This window comes from Carcharodon carcharias, chromosome 37, assembly GCF_017639515.1.
Source record: "Carcharodon carcharias isolate sCarCar2 chromosome 37, sCarCar2.pri, whole genome shotgun sequence".
Lineage (NCBI taxonomy): Eukaryota > Metazoa > Chordata > Chondrichthyes > Lamniformes > Lamnidae > Carcharodon > Carcharodon carcharias.
This window is the reverse complement of record NC_054503.1, coordinates 1889468-1906031: the sequence shown is the minus strand read 5'-3', so window position 1 is coordinate 1906031 and position 16564 is coordinate 1889468. Positions and strand designations below refer to the sequence as shown.

Sequence of the window (16564 nt, the reverse complement as noted above, 5' to 3'; positions counted from 1 at the left end):
CTGGGCCTGGCCAGCGACCCCCACATCCCCGTGAAAGAAATAGGAGGTGAGGCTGTTTCCAACAGAGCCAACGTGGCCTTGAAATGAAGATGCAGGACGCAAAGTCCGTAGGGGGAGTACATTCAAAGCGAGCAGGGAGACAGTCGGGCTTGTTGCACTCCTGGACTCTGCTGTGTGTCTGCCCAGTCAGGTGGGGACTATCGTCGCCAAGCAACGACTCTTGCAAACTGTGAAGTGCCTGTGGGCCATCTGTTGGTGCACCTAAGAATAGCTTCCATCTCCTTCCCGTCTGCTTTGATATTTGCAGACCCTCCTGTTCCATGACAGAAGGTCTCGGAGTGCTCTGTGCAGAGCTTTATAGGATGTACAGCAGGGAAATGGGCCATTCGGCCCAACCAATCCATGCTGGCCTTGATGTCCCCCTCTCTCCCATCCCCCCAGCCAACGTAAGCCCCTACTCTCTCTCCCCTCCCTCTCAAACTGCTGTGAAATGTGGCGTCCCGGAACACTTACTCGCCTTTCTCTTCCTTTTATGATGGACTAACAGAGGCCAGCAAACCATTGGTGGTCAAGTTGCCATCTTTGTTGCAACAGCACTACTTCTCACAGGGGGGGTGGGGGGAGGGTGCTGGGCATTACGTCCCACCCCTTCCCCCCACCAGATGTGTTTCCAGTGGGGGCACGTCAAATATGAAGGGTTTTGAAATTTGTATTTATGCCCTGAATTCAGTAGTAATAAGTCCACCAAGACTTTAGAGTTTTTTTTTAGGGAATGTTAAATTAAACATTTATTAACAAAAGAAAATACTATAATAACTCCCAAAACCCCGAATTAATCTGCCTTCCAGTTACACCCCTGTTCAGGCAACAGTAAAGAAACATAGATTTTAAATGGGCCCAGGCAGGTCAACACAATCCCCTGGACAGTAGAATTTAAAGTGGATTTTCCCAGCTTCGGTTTCTGTAGACAGCTGGCTTAACGCACAAATACCGGAGGCTTCTCACGCTTCTGTTAGACCTTACAATGTCTCCCCTGACACATAGCCTCATTCTCCCTTTTAATGCTAATTCCATTGTTCCCATATGTCTTTGGACCTTCATCTTTCTCATAATATAAATCTTTTCATGGTGCTAATATTGTCAGTAACCTTTGGGAAAAATAAATACACTGCTTGGCCTGGCTTCTCTGGCTAGGTGTAAATATCCTACAGATACTTTGAACTTCAAACTGCCCTGATTTATCTAAAAATGCAAGTTCTCCTCACCTTACATTCCAAGACATATTTACCTATTTAGCATTTCAAACCTAGCTTCTTTTGATGAGTCAAAGCCTCCAGACCAGCTGTCTCCAAGTCAATTAAACCTCCCCCCCACACACAAACACAGAAACTATCCAAACCCCACTATCAACATACTTTTACAATAAATCACAATAATATTATGAGAATTATTATATTTTCATGACAACCATGCTGGGAAACCTCAGCAGTCCTGTGGAGAGAGAAACAGAGTTAACGCTTCGAGTCTGTATCTGAAGAAGGCTCAATAACCTGCTCACTGATGCCCAGTTTGGGTTCCGCCAGGGTCACCCAGCTCCTGACCTCATTACAGCCTTGGTTCAAACATGGAGAAAAGAGCTGAACCCCCAAGGTGAGGCGAGAGTGACTGCCCTTGACATCAAGACCACATTTGACCAAGTGTAGCATCAAGGAGCCCAAGCAAAACTGGAGTCAATGGGAATCAGGGGGAAAACTCTCCGCTGGTTGGAGTCATACCTAGCACAAAGAAAGATGGTTATGGTTGTTGGAGGTCAGTCATCTTAGCTCCAGGACACCACTGCAAGAGTTCCTCAGGGTAGTGTCCTCGGCCCAACCATCTTCAGCTGCTTCATCAATGACCTTCCTTCCATCATAAGGTCAGAAGTGGGGATGTTCGCTGATGATTGCATAATGTTCAGCACCATTCACGACTCCTCAGATACTGAAGCAGTCCATGTCCAAATGCAACAAGACCTGGACAATATCCAGGCTTGGGCTGACAAGTGGCAAGTAACATTCACACCACACAAGTGTCAGGTAATGACCATCTCCAACAAGAGAAAATCTAACCATCGCCCCTTGATGTTCAATGACTTTACCATCACTGAATCCCCCACTATCAACATCCTGGGGCTTACCATTGACCAGAAACTGAACTGGAGCAGCCATATAAATACTACAGCTCCAAGAGCGGGTCAGAGACTAGGAATCCTGCGGTGAGTAACTCACCTCCTGACTCCCCACAGCTTGTCCACCATCTACAAGGCACAAGTCAGGAGTGTGATGGAATACTCCCCACTTGCCTGGATGAGTGCAGCTCCCACAACACTCAAGAAGCTCGACACCATCCAGGACAAAGCAGCCCCGCTTGATTGGCTCCCCATCCACAAACATTCACTCCCTCCACCACCGACACACAGTAGCAGTAGTACAAGATGCACTGCAGGAATTCACCAAGGCTCCTTAAACAGCACCTTCCAAACCCATGATTGCCCCCTATAAAGATGGCGACTGTGCTTGAGCCCTGCTGCGCATTGCCCCCTATAAAGATGGCAACTGTGCTTGAGCCCTGCTGCACATTGCCCCCAATAAAGATGGCGGCCGCCAACCTGAGTCTACCGTCGGCATACAGCTGTGCTTGCACGGTGTTGGCAGCAAACGCAGCCTAACCCTTCGCTCGACACCCTGACCAATATTTACCCCTCAACCAGTGACCTTCAGGGGAACGGTTAATGCATTGCCCAAGCAGTTCCTATTGTCACTTGAGGGACAATGCCACTCACTGATCTCGCAATCCATGTAACCTTGAATAGTCAGCGTAACCTGGCATTGCGGTCAATGCGAGCGGGGACTGGCCCTTCCGGACACAGGCTGAAATCCCAACCCGTTTCGGTTAAAACGACCGTGGTACCTTTGGCTGGCCGCACTCGGGTCTCTGACTGAGACAGTCATGTGTTCCGCTACAGAACCTTGAGTGTGAGGTGAAGGTCGAGCAGCCGGATCTGTGCAGAGGGAACGCGGCGATGGCCAAGCGAGCGGGTCCGCGTTTACCTGCCAAGGCAGATGTTAAAGATACCACTTCACCACTCGGATAAGGGGGCGCTCTTCAGACGTCCCATCCCAACGTTTGCCCCTTAAATCAACGGCACCAAAAACCCCAAGAGTGGTCATTTATCGGATTTGTTGATGGCAGGACCTTGACCAATCCACAAATTGGCCTTCGCCCAGGGGACAAGTGTGGACACGCTGAATCTGGGGGCCCTTGGGTGTCGAGAAGCCCCAGCTGAGTCTGGTTCATTACTGCTCAGTGACACCCTTTGAGTTCTCGGAGGGGGATAACATTCAGTCTCCTCTCCTCCCAGCGTACATTGATTCCACTAAGTACTGGACTACATCTTTATCTGCCCAATAGCTTGGTAAACAGAGCAAGACCCAGGAATTGAACAGGGGACTTTGCTATATTTTGGCCCAAGAAAGAGGAGAAGGACCCTTTAGCCCTTCAAGCCTGCTCCGACATTCAATAAAATCATGACTGATCTTCTGCCTCCGCTCTACCTTCCTGCACTAACCCCATACTCGTTACCCTTGGTGTCCGAAGGTCTTTTAAGCTCATGACTGTATTCGATTGCCGGGCCTCCACAGCCCTCTGGGGTAGAGAATTCCAAAGATTCACCAACCCTCTTCAGCGAAGAAATTTATCCTCACCTGAGTCCAAAATGGCCGACCCCCTTTATCCCACGTGCGGCGACATCGCCGGTCACATGAATGTTTCAAAGAGGAGAGCGAGCGAGCGAGGTGGGCACAGAGGCCGGAATCTTCCAGCCCCTCACGGCGGCAGGGTCTTCTGGTCCCGCCAATGGGAAAGGAGATTTCAATGGCTCGCCAGCCCCACTGGAAAATTCCAGCCAGAGTGTGGCAGACTGGCATAGGCAGAGAGATACAGGCAGACAGAGAGATACAGGCAGACAGAGAGAGATACAGGCAGACAGAGAGAGATACAGGCAGACAGAGAGAGATACAGGCAGACAGAGGGATACAGGCAGACAGAGAGATACAGGCAGACAGAGAGATACAGGCAAGCATTGAGAGAGGAAGCAAATGAGAGAAACGGGCAGAGATAGATGGACAGACTGGAATACTCACTGGAATACATTACAAGCCACCATATGACCCCCCCCCTTCATCTTTCATTAATGGCAGAATGTACACTATTGGGCTGACAAGTGTAGTTAACCTTAAACACAGGAGCGAACGGTGACTGATGGAGTACAATGTGTTTACAGCCTCCACCAATCTGCTCCATGTTGAAACAATAGAGCCCTGGCGCTGCTTTTTTAATATTGGGTGTCGAAAGGCCATAACTCAGGTGAGACTGGAGGAAGCTGGGCCTCGCTGTGAATTTGAGGCTGAGGTGTAGGCAGCCTCGGGCTCCTCTGCTGCAATGTTGTGAAACTCCGTCAGAACAAAGGAGCGAACCCCCCCCCCCACCCCACAGAACTCTCAGCCTGTTGAACGTTTGTTACATCGAACACAGGGCACTTGATGAAGTAATGGCGAAGGTTGATAAAGCAGTGGATGTTGTCTATATGGGACTTTAGGAGAGTGACAAAGTGCCATATGAAAGGCTGTTTAACAAATTGTGGGCCGTCTCCCGCCCAGAGACTGCCCCCCCACCACCACCTCCGCACCCCCCCCGCCCCATCCCCACCCACCCCACCCCACTACCCAAAATGTGCTTGGCCCTGGACTTCAGCTCTGGGGGCTGCATGCAGTTCCAGTCCTGACCACTGCAGCTTCTGGCGCTGCAGGGACGCGAGAGAGCTATCCGGCCAATCCCGCTCTCTGAGGCGGGACTTTCCCTCCGAGTGAGGGGGCGGGGTGGGGGGGGAAGGGGCGAAAGTCCCGCCTCCAGCCGATTAACCCTTTGTTTGAGCGTTTAACAGCTGCTGGTTGGGGGGGGGGGATGTGTTCCCCCACCCACTCTTCCGAAGGCGGGGATGAAAATCCCTCCATCCTAAAAACTTTTCAAACTTGTCAAAACTTTTCTTCCTTTCAAGGGATCTCTCCCAGGCCGCCCCTCAGCCCTCTCCTTACTGCAGATGCTGGAAATCTGAAACATAAACAAAAATGGCTAGAAAAACTCAGCAGGTCTGACAGCATTTGCAGAGAGGAAGACAGTTAACATTTCCAGTCCGTATGACTCTTCAACAGAACTAAGGAAATAGAGAAATGTGGTGAAATATAAGCTGGTTTAAGCGGTGGGGGGCGGTGGGACAGGTAGAGCTGGATAGAGGGCCAGTGATAGGTAGAGATTGCCTAAAGATGTCACAGATAAAAGGAAAAAGGGGTGTTGACGGTGGTGATATTATCTAAGGTATGTGCTAACGGTGACATTAAGGGTAGAAAGCAGGACGAGCAAGGTACAGATAACCCTAGTGGGGGTGGGGTGGGGGGAAGGGATCGAAATAGGCTAAAAGGTAGAGATGAAACAATGGATGGAAATACATTTAAAAATAACGGAAATAGGTGGGAAAAGAAAAATCTATATAAATTATTGGAAAAAGGGGGATCGGAAAGGGGGTGGGGATGGAGGAGAGAGTCCAAGGTCTGAAGTTGTTGAACTCAATATTCAGTCCGGAAGGCTGTAAAGTGCCTAGTCGGAAGATGAGGGGCTGTTCCTCCGGTTTGATCTTTCCTGATAGCTGTAACCTCCTCTTTCTGATGCCATCTTTGTAAAGGTGTTTTTTGCACCCTCTCCAGTGCCTCTTTTGTGATCTGGGCACCAGAACTCAGCAGTATTCCAAGTCCGCGCCGTTGTTATGGCAACCTGTCAGTCAGGATAACCCTTCAGGTTATTCCCGGTGGTGAACACTTGTTCCGCAGAAGAGAGACGGCAAGGGGATTTGAACCTGTGGTCTTAACGGAACAACCCGTGGAATATCGTCAGATTGTCATTTTCAGCGGGATTGTCACCAGCGCGTTTGGAGGAGGGGGGGGGGGAGGGGGAAGCGTTCAAATACGAGCTCGTGCTTCTGCAAGGTTGACACGAGGAGAAACCCTCTCACGCAGCAAGTCGGTTTGGGTCTGGAATGCGCTTGCCTGAAGGTGTGGCAGAGGCAGGTTCAATCGGGGCTTGCGCAGGGGAATCAGACTTGCTACCTGGAGAGGGAGAACGTGCGGGGTTAAGGGGAGAGGGCTGGGGAATGGCGCCGGGGGTGAGTTGTTCATTCGGAGGGCTGGCGCACACACGATGGGCTGAATGGCCTCCTCCTGCGCTGTAATAATTTGGTGATTCTGTGGCCCATCAGATCGTAATAAGACCAAAAGAGCAGAAGTGGGCCATTCGGCCCATCGAGTCTGCTCCGCCATTCAATGAGATCATGGCTGATCTGATCATCCTCAACTCCGCTTTCCTGCCTTTCCCCCATAACCCTTGATTCCCTTACCGATTAAAAATCTGTCTATCTCGGCCTTGAATATACTTAAGGGCCCAGTCTCTACAGCCCTCTGCGGTAAAGAATTCCACAGATTCACTATCCTCTGAGAGAAGAAATTCCTCCTCATCTCTGTTTTAAATGGGTGGCCCCTTACTCTGAGATTGTGCCCTCTGGTCCTTGATTCTCCCACAAGGGGAATCAACCTCTCATTATCTACCCTGTCAAGCCCCCTAAGAATCTTATATGTTTCAATAAGGTCGCCTCTCATTCTTCTAACCTCCAATGAGTACAGGCCCAACCTACTCAACCTCTCCTCATAAGAAATACCCTCCATCCCCAGGATCAACCTAGTGAACCTTCTCTGGACTGCCTCCAATGCCAGTACATCTTTCCTTAGATAAGGGGACCAAAACTGTTCACAGTATTCTAGGTGTGGTCTAACTAGTGCCTTGTATAGTTTTAGCAAGACTTCCCTATTTTTATACTCCATTTGCTTTGAAATAAAGGCCAACATTCCATTTGCCTTCCCTATTCCCTGCTGAACGTGTATGTTAGCTTTTTGTGATTCATGCACGAGGACCCCCAAATCCCTCTGTGCTGCAGCTTTCTGCAGTCTTTCTCCATTTAAATAATATTCAGCTCCTCTATTCTTCCTGCCAAAGTGCATAACCTCACATTTTCCCACATTATATTCCATCTGCCAAGTTTTTGCCCAATCACTTAACCTGTCTATATCCCTCTGTAGACTCTTTGTGTCATCTTCACCACTTGTCTTCCCACCTAATTTTGTGTCACCCGTAAACTTCACTTCCCTCATCCAAGTCACTAATATAAATATTATAACGGATAAATAATTGTGGCCCCAGCGCTGATCCCTGTGGCACTCCGCTAGTTACATGTCTAACCGAGGTTCAATACAAGTTTAGCATAACTTTTACGGGTGGAATTTTACGTAAGTGTTATCTTACCTTCCCGCTGAAGTCAGCGGAGTTTAGAACGGCTTGCTGCATTTTACGACCCCTTCCTGGATGTGATAGGGCTGTAAAATTCCAGCTGCTCTGGAAATCAATCCTGGTGCTTGTTTTTTTTTTAATGACCTTATTAGCCTGCATTGCTAGTTTTGATATGGTTATCTGCTTTTGATCTAACCAATGTATCAGTTACCTGGGATGTTTATCTCTCTCACACACACACACACACATACACACACACACACACACAGCTACCGCTTCGAGCAAAGTATAAAGATTGCTACTGACTAGTCTCTCTGTGACGGAACCGTCACACCAGCTAAACTGAATAGATCATCCCCAAAGCAGCAAGGAACTAAGAAATTCTTCGGCAGCACCTTCCAAACCCCCGACCTCTACCACCCAGAAGGACAAGGGCAGCAAGCTCATGGGAACACCACCACCCGCAAATTCCAACTCCCAACCCCACTCACCATCCTGACTTGGAACTGTATCGGCCGTTCCTTCATTATCGCTGGGTCAAAATCCTGGAACCCCCCTCCCTAACAGCGCCGTGGGTGCACCTACACCACGTGGACTGCAGCGGCTCAAGAAGGCGGCTCACCTCCCCACCTTCTCAAGGGGGCAATTAGGGGTGGGCAATAAATGCTGGGTCTAGCCAGCGACCGCCCCCCCCCCCCCCCACCCACCCCCCACCCCCCGCCCCCCCACACCCCTTAAATGAATAAAAAATCAAGTGCATGTCGGCTTGACCCGCACCAAATACTCCTGACCTTGAGCAGGTTGCCATTTGGTGTCCAGTAAACCACTTGACCATGGGTGTGAAAGTATCCAGAGCTCGTACAAGTTTCTTGCCTTGCCACGAGGTGTGAACATTAACCAGACCGTAATGCAAGCTCCACCCAGCTCGCAATGGCTGACGTCAGCCCTTGTGCATGCCAAGTAACTAAACTAGGACGAGACACACAAGGTGCAAATGATGTCGCGTCACTCCCATCCCACCCCATTTTTGGAAAAGGCTGCTCGATTGGAGCCCGGCACCTCGAATGTGGGGCTGTGCCCACTTCTGCTGGCGCCACGCTCCAAAAGAAAACAGGTCAGAACATTCGCACCTTGTGCTTTGGCCGAACTGCTCTTACAGCAGCTTTCCCTAGAGCGCACAGCTCTGACCCAGCCGCTGTTGGCTTGCCCCGCACCCACCCGCCCCGTGCCAGCGTTACCCGGCAGGCCTGTGCCAGGCCGCCCACGGGGGGGGGCCACCATGCCATGGCCGCGTCCCTTGGCTTGCCCGCCCGGGGGAGTCCCCACAGCCGCGGCCTCCGAAAGGTTTTCGCCGGCCCGCGTCTGGAATGAAGGGGGCAGCTGGCCCCGACCAGCTTCGGCTTGAGCTTTGGATTGGTGGGGCGAGTGGCGCGCTTGTGCCCTTGATGCCTGCGCCATTCTGAAGGCCAGGCATCCTCTCAGTGGCGGTGGGGGGTGGAGGGGGGTGGGGGGGGGGGGAAGGGTGTGTGTGTGGGGTGCGGGAGGCCAGACAGCTTTGAGACGAGGGGGCTCATTTTGGGGTCCGCGTTCGGCTGGTTCTCTCTCCTTCGCTTCTTCCTTGAGCAACAAAGGGTGAAGACCCGCTTTTGCGGTTCCTCATGGCCGAAAAAAAAGGCATTTTTTTTTCCTTTTGGGTTGAAGCCTTTCGTCTTGCGCTGATCGGGACAATTCGCAAGAATGGCAATTGGCAAGGGGACAACAATTTATACCGCATGAGAAGAGAGTGCTGATTGACTGGCAGGCTGGCTCTGATTGGCAGAGGGGTTGCCATGGAGAATGCACCAGCTGATGGTGACTGACAGTTAACTGCCGAGCATTATTCGAAACTTAAACCAGGCATTTTGACTCTGATTGGTCAAGGCTTTGCTCAAGAGATGAAATGGCTGTCACTTATTTTGTAACAGGTGCAATGCGTGTACATGTTCTTTCCATCTGCAAAGAACAGGTTCCCTCTGTGCTAATAAACATAGCTTCCAGTACACGCAAACGCACCACACTGTGAATCCGACTGACAACCTTAAATTGGTTGTCAGCGTAATTCTTAGCAAACCGAGGGTTATTTAGCAAATGTTGCCCAATTACAGAATCACATCCAATATCGGACACTATGTTTTGAGTTTTGCAAACATGGGCTGGTTGGTTACGGCTGTGCTTCACCCATTGCAAACAGTGGAAAGAACATGCTGTTTGATACGATCCACCAGTCTTTGAGACATATGGCCTCCATACCTAGCATCGCACTTGCACTGAAATTCATATACCACAGGGCCCTGTTCTTTTGCAGCCGGAAACAACGTGTACAGACGCTGTGCCTATTTCAGCTAAACCAAATAAGTGACAGCCATTCACTGGTTCATTCTTCGGGGCCAACGCCTTGACCAACCAGCGTCGGGCTGCCTGGTTCAAATTTCAAACAACACTTGGTGGTTAACTGTCAACTGGTGCACCCTCCATGGAAACGCCCGTACCAGTCTGAGCCCACTTGCCAGCCAGTCAGCCCTCTCTTCCCAAGCGGTGTAAATTGCTGTTTGCTTTGCAGTTGGCGTTTTCTTGCAAATTGCCCCGATGAGCGCGAGACAAAAAGCTTCGGCAAAGGACAAGTTTCTTTTCTTCCGCCGTGCTCAGGCCCTGTGCTATTTTGCAGTTGTACGTCGGAAAGCTGCCCTGCAAAACGGTGCTGCTGTTGATTGTGTTTTAACGATGGCGCCCGGTTGCCGGCCTGGTGGTGTGAACGCCGCGGGCACGGTGGTGGGGTTGGGGGGGGGTTGAGGGTTCTGGCCGCCTCTGTCATATGGCGCTTCACTGACTCACCTTTCCCCTGTGGATCGCCACCATCGGCCCAGGCTTCGCAAACCACCGCGGTTAGGGTAACTGTCCAAAACGGGAGCGGGAGGTTTTGGGAACCGGGTGCTCCCGATATGTCTGCTAACAGGTCTTGTCTTTCTCCACCCCACCCTCCCCACCTTAGGGCAAATGGCCGGCGACCACACCAGACTGGAGTTCCACAACATCGAAACCGGCATCATGACGGAGAAGCGCTTCATCGCCATGGTCCCCTCCAACTTCATCGGCCACCTGCAGAGCCTCAGCTTCAGCGGAATGGACTACATTGACCTCTGCAAGAACGGAGACATCAGCTACTGCGAGCTGAATGCCTTCTTCGGCATGAGGGACATCATCGCCGACCCGGTGACGTTCAAGACCAAGTCCAGCTACCTGGCGTTGGCCACGCTCCAGGCTTACACCTCCATGCACCTGTTCTTCCAGTTTAAGACCACAGCCATAGACGGGCTGATCCTTTACAACAGTGGAGACGGAAACGACTTCATTGTGGTGGAGCTCGTTAAAGGGTGGGTATGGCTCTTGTGTCGCTGGTCCAGCCGGTAAATGGAACTACGAGGCCGCCTGAATGTTTGCGCCTCGGCTGGTAAACTGGAAGGAAGGGAGGATACACTTGCCTTCGATACACTTGACTCCATGGGGGTGAGAGGGTTGTCCTATATGGAGCCATTGAGCAGAATGGGGCCTGTAACTAGGTTTTGCGTTCAAAGGCAGTAGGGCCTTTGTGGTCAAGTGTGAGCTAATGCAATTTGGTGGGAAGAATAGAGGCATGGACTATTTTCCAAATGGGTAGAGAGTTCAGAAATCTGGAGTGCAAAGGGACTCGGGAGTCCTAGCCAGGATTCTCTTAAGGTTAACTTGCAGGTTGAGTCGGTAGTTAGGAAGGCAAATGCAATGTTGGCATTTATTTCGAGAGGACTAGAATATAAAAGCAGGGATGTGCTGCTGAGGCTTTATAAGGCTCTGGTGGGACCACATTTAGAATATCGTGAGCAATTTTGGGCCCCGTATCTCAGGAAGGACGTGCCGGCCCTGGAGAGGGTCCAGAGGAGGTTCACGAGAATGATCCCAGGAATGAAAGGCTTAACATAAGAGGAACGTTTGAGGACTCTGGGTCTATACTGGATGGAGTTTAGAAGGATGAGGGGGGATCTGATTGAAACTTACAGAATACTGAAAGGCCTGGATAGAGTGGACGTGGGGAAGATGTTTCCATTAGTAGGAGAGACTAGGACCCGAGGGCACAGCCTCAGAGTAAAGGGAAGACCATTTAGAACAGAGATGAGGGGAAACTTCTTTAGCCAAAGAGTGGTGAATCTATGGAATTCATTGCCACAGAAGGCTGTGGAGGCCAGGTCATTGAGTGTATTTAAGAGCGAGATAGATAGGTTCTTGACTGGTATAAGGGGATCTAAGGTTACGGGGAGAAGGCGGGAGAATGGGGTTGAGAAACTTATCAGCCGTGACTGAATGGCGGAGCAGAATCGATGGGCCGAATGGCCTAATCTCTGCTCCTATGTCTTATGGCTCCTTTCTCAGGGTGAGGCCTTTATTGAGCTGACACAAAATGGCAGCTCACAGAGAGACTGCCTCATGGCAGAGGTCGCATGACTACGGCAAGCCAGGTAGGGCATGTAGTAAAGGTGCATTTCAAAACCCAAACATCCATCCCCCACCCCCCCACCTTTTTCGTAATGAAGAAAAGACCCAAACATCCCCCTTTTCCTCGCGAGCAAAAGGCACAGACAAATGAATTTCAGTTTAGAAGAGTGAGAGGTTGATACCGTAACGTTTAAAATTCCCGGAGGGCTTGACAGGGCAGAGGCTGAGAGGCTCTTTCCAGTCTGACCGGAGAGTCCGGAACGAGGGGGCGGCCACACTCTCGGGGTCAGGCGCGGCCATTTTGGGAGTGTGGAGCTGTGGAGAAATGTCTTCACTTCAGAGGGTTGCGAGTTCTCTACCCCAAGAGGTGCTGCGGCTGCTCCGCCTTTGAGCGTCTTCAAGAGCGGGACTGACGGACCCTTGGGTGAAAGGTGAATCGAGGGGCAGGGCAGGAAGGTGGAGGTGAGGTGGAAGACCCTATTGGGCGGTGGAGCAGGATCAACAGGCCATGTGGCCTGCCCTGACCCTATTTCTTAAGCTCACCTCCAGGGGGCGACAGCAAGCTGTAATAAAGAGAAGGCTTGGCTCCTGGTGGGGCGGGTAGAACCTAGCTATTTCCCCCAGTGGGCGGAGTCCAGAACAAGGGGACAAGAAGCTTAAAATGATAGCCAGGCCCATTATGGGCGATGTCAGGAAGCACCACTTCACACAAAGGAGAGTGGAAATCTGGAACTCTCTCCCTCCACCCACAGCACCCCCCCCCAACAAACCCCTACTGCCAAAAAAAAAAGTAGCGGGTTAATTGAAAATTTCAAAACTGAGATTGATGGATTTTTGTTGGGTTGGATTATTAAGGGTTATGGAATTACGGTGGGCGAATGGAGTTGAGAGGGGGTCTTGAGGTGCAGTGGGTAACGTCCTTACCTCTGGGACAGAAGCTCCAGGTTCAAGTCCCACTCCAGGAGTTGATGGTTCACAACCTGACCAAACAGGGCTGGTTATCAGCCTGTAAGTCCTCCCAATAGGCCTGATCGCAGGCGGTAAGAGCAGGAGAGCATCCTGATTGGCAGACCACTGCCAAGCATAGCCATGGGCCAATCCAATGGACGTCCATGGTCACCGAGGCCCTCTTGGGGCTTGGTACCTGGGGGAGGAGGAGGAGACGGAGTTAAATACAGATTGAATCTGACTGAATGGAGAACAAGCTAGAAGGGTTGAATGGCCTCATTCTGTTCCTACGTCGGTGCTGAGTTAGTCGGTCTGAACTGGAGAAGCAAGTCATCTCTAGGTTTGACTAAAGCATCCTGGACTCAGGGACAGACAAGACACAGCAAGATGTCCACGTCCCTCAAGCTTAGAATGTGTCCCTGCCCTGTCAATCACGGATGCCAGGGTATTCGACCATGAGCACTTCACCCGATGAAGATTTGTCTCTTAGCTGCTGGTTTAAGTGGAGTTGGATTGAAATCAGTCTGGTCAGGAGAGATGGGTGGGGGGGCGCGGGGAGGTGGTTAAAACAGGAAAAGGGTTTCAAAAAGGGTTTTATTTTAAAGATTCAGAATTTCCATCAGGTTGTTCAGGGTTATAACTACGAAGACAAAGCCATTGAATCTGTTTCTTTCAATGGGGCTTTTAAAAAGTTCTTTCACGGAATGTGGGCCTCTCTGGCGGGGCCCAGCATTTGTTGCCCATCTCTAATTGCCCCTTGAACTGAGTGTCTCGCTCGGCCCATTTCAGAGGGGGAGTTAAGAGTCAACCACACGTTGCTGTGGGTCTGGAGTTGCGTGTAGGCCCAGAGCGGGTGGAAGTCAATGGGATTTTGAATGGCTTGCCACATTTTCCAGCCCCGTCACAATGGGGTTATAAAATTCAGCCCATAGAAGCATAGAAAATAGGAGCAGGAGTAGGCCATTCGGCCCTTCGAGCCTGCTCCGCCATCCAATGTGATCATAGCTGACCCTCTATCTCAAGGCCGTACTCCCGCTCTCTCTCCACACCTCTTGATGCCTTTAGCGTCCAGAGATCTATCTATTTCCTTCTTAAATATATTCAGTGACTTGGCCTCTGCAGCCCTCTGGGGTAGAGAATTCCACAGGTTCACCACCCTCTGAGTGACGAAGGTTCTCCTCATCTCAGTCCTAAATGGCCCACTTCATATCCTGAGACTGTGACCCCTTGTTCTAGCCCATCCTGAGCCAGAGGAAGCATCATCCCTGCATCCAGTCTGTCCAGCCCTGTCAGAATTCTCTACGTTTCAATGAGATCCCCTCTCATTCTTCTAAACTCCAGATACTGCATCATTTTCCACACCAAGATGTAAAGGTCCTCTTTCCCTGCTCAGGACTCCCAGTGTAAAGCATTATTGAGGAATGTGGAGTTCCTAATGAGACATTGATAGATTAAATGGTTGGGCAAAGCTGTGACAAATGGATTTCTATGGGGCAGGGGGTGGGGGTGTGGGTTACATGCGAGGTCACCCAGTTTGGACCTAACAAGGATAGAAGAGGGGCACTTTCTAAATGGTGAGATGCTGGAAACAGTGGAGGTGCCAGAGATCTGCGGGGTTTGGGGGTTGGGGGGTCCAGGTATACAGATCATTATGACATCCCGTGAAATGGGATTGGCGTAGTTTGAGCTTTGTTGACAGGTGTGGACACAATGGGCCGAAAGGCCTCCTTCTGCGCTGTGAACGTCTGTGAGGCTGAGTCACGGATGGGTACAGAAATTGATCAAGAAGGCCCATGGGATGCTGGCCTTTACATCTGGAGGACTGGAACACAAGGGGGTAGGAGTCAGGCTTCAGCTGTACAAAGCCCTGATTAAGCCGCACCTGGAGTCACTGGGAGCAGCTCTGGGCACCGCACCTTAGGGAGGATATATTGACCATGGAGGGAGCGCAGTGTCGATTTACCAGAACGATACCAGGACTCCAAGGGTTAAATCAGGAGGAGAGATTACACAAACTGGGGTTGTATTCCCTGGAATTTAGATGGTTGAGAGGAGATTCGATCAAAGCTTTCAAGATACCAAGGGGGAACAGATAGGGTGGACAGAGAGAAACTATTCCCGCTGGTTGGGGAGTCTCGGACTAGGGGGCAGAGTCTAAAAATGAGGGCCCCCAGGGTTTGCATTGAGGCCCTGTGTGCCCACGTTCAGCTGCTTGTGAAGGGCCAGTGTGGTATAAATCCGGTTCCCTCTGGGAGGTGGGAATGTTCCAGGTTTCTGTCAGGGCAGAACATAAAGCACCACCGCCCCCCCCCCCCCCCCCCCCCCCCCCCCCCCCCCCCACCACAGGTTAAAATAAGCTCCCAGTCTGCTTTGTCATGCTGGTCACGATGACTCACTCACCTGACATGAAAGGTAAGCCGCTCAGTTCTGGTGCAGACGTGAGCGAAGTTGGTTCGGAGATAGATTGGGGCTGCTATTCTGGGAGTCCCGACAGGTGATTAATTAAACCCACATGGTCTCTGGGAGCTTTTGGAGGCACTTCTCGAAAGATCGAGCCGTTTTGAAGTGCACAGAAGTGGGTAGCCAATCAGGCAGAAAGCTACCTAATGACTGCATCACCTATGTCATATTTTACTGCTGTTGTTGGAATGGTTTCCAGCTTCCTACTGACCGTCGTTGAGCTTAAAAACAGCCACCAACCCTGCAGCAAATGTCACTTCCCTTTGATAAAAAACGTCATGGTACAGAAGCAGTGATAGGCCATAGGCTCCGCCAAGGCTGCCCCACCACCCCGTATGAGCATGGTTAATCTCCTCCCTCAAATCCGCTTTCCTGCTGGATCCCACGATCTCCCTGAGTGTCCAAAGGTCGAATGAGGTCAACCTTGAATATGTTGAACGGTCGAGCATCAGTGGCCTTGGGGTGACCTGAAACCCTGCTACCTGTACCCTAACTCCCACCCAGCCCTGTTCGCCCATCAACCTTGTACTCACTAACCCTGCCTTGGTCGGCCTGATAGTCTCTCACTTTAGGATCCTCGCCCTTGTTTTCAGATGGAGGCCGACCCCAATCCTCCCTTATCCCGGTGATCTCCTCCAGCCCCACAGGCCTCCAACACCTCTGAGCTCCTCGAATTCAGGCCCCTTAATTAGGGCGCCCTCGGTTTTATCCACTCTGCCATTATCACAGTGTTGCAGGGCTGTCACGGTGCGGGAGGAGGCTATTCGGCCCATCATGTCTGCACTAGCTCTCCGAAAGAGCATTACGACCGAGTGCCAATTTCCCGCCTTTACCCCATAACCCTCGCACATTGGTTCTGTTCAAATAACCATCCGATGCCCTCTTGAATGCCTCGATTGAACCTGCCTCCACCACACTTCCAGGCGGTGCGTTCCACTGAACCGCTCGCTGTGTGAGAAAGTATTTTCTCACAAAGCATTTGCCTCTTTCGCAAATCACTTTAAATCTGTGCCCTCTGGTTCCTGGTCCCTTGACGAGCGGGAACAGCTTCTCCCTATCCACTCTGTCCGGACCCCCTCACGGTTTTGAACACCTCTACCAAATCTCCCCTCAGCCTTCTCCTCTCCAAGGAGAACAGTCCCCAACCTCTCCAATCTATCTCGGCGAACGTGCCTTCAGCTGCCTGGGCCCTAAGCTCTGGAATTCCCTCCCTAAACCTCACTAC

The 16564-nt window shown here is 51.1% G+C and overlaps 1 protein-coding gene across 2 annotated transcripts in view; it reads left to right on the top strand.

Annotated features, from left to right (window-relative positions):
- Nucleotides 1–16564, top strand: part of LOC121272973 (neurexin-2-like) — a 2565635-nt gene that overhangs the window by 828723 nt on the left and 1720348 nt on the right. For both annotated transcript variants that reach the window (XM_041179880.1, XM_041179879.1), the window contains exon 12: nt 10457–10838. In XM_041179880.1, coding sequence (XP_041035814.1) covers nt 10457–10838 — 382 coding nt within the window. The remainder of the gene's footprint in view (nt 1–10456; nt 10839–16564) is intronic.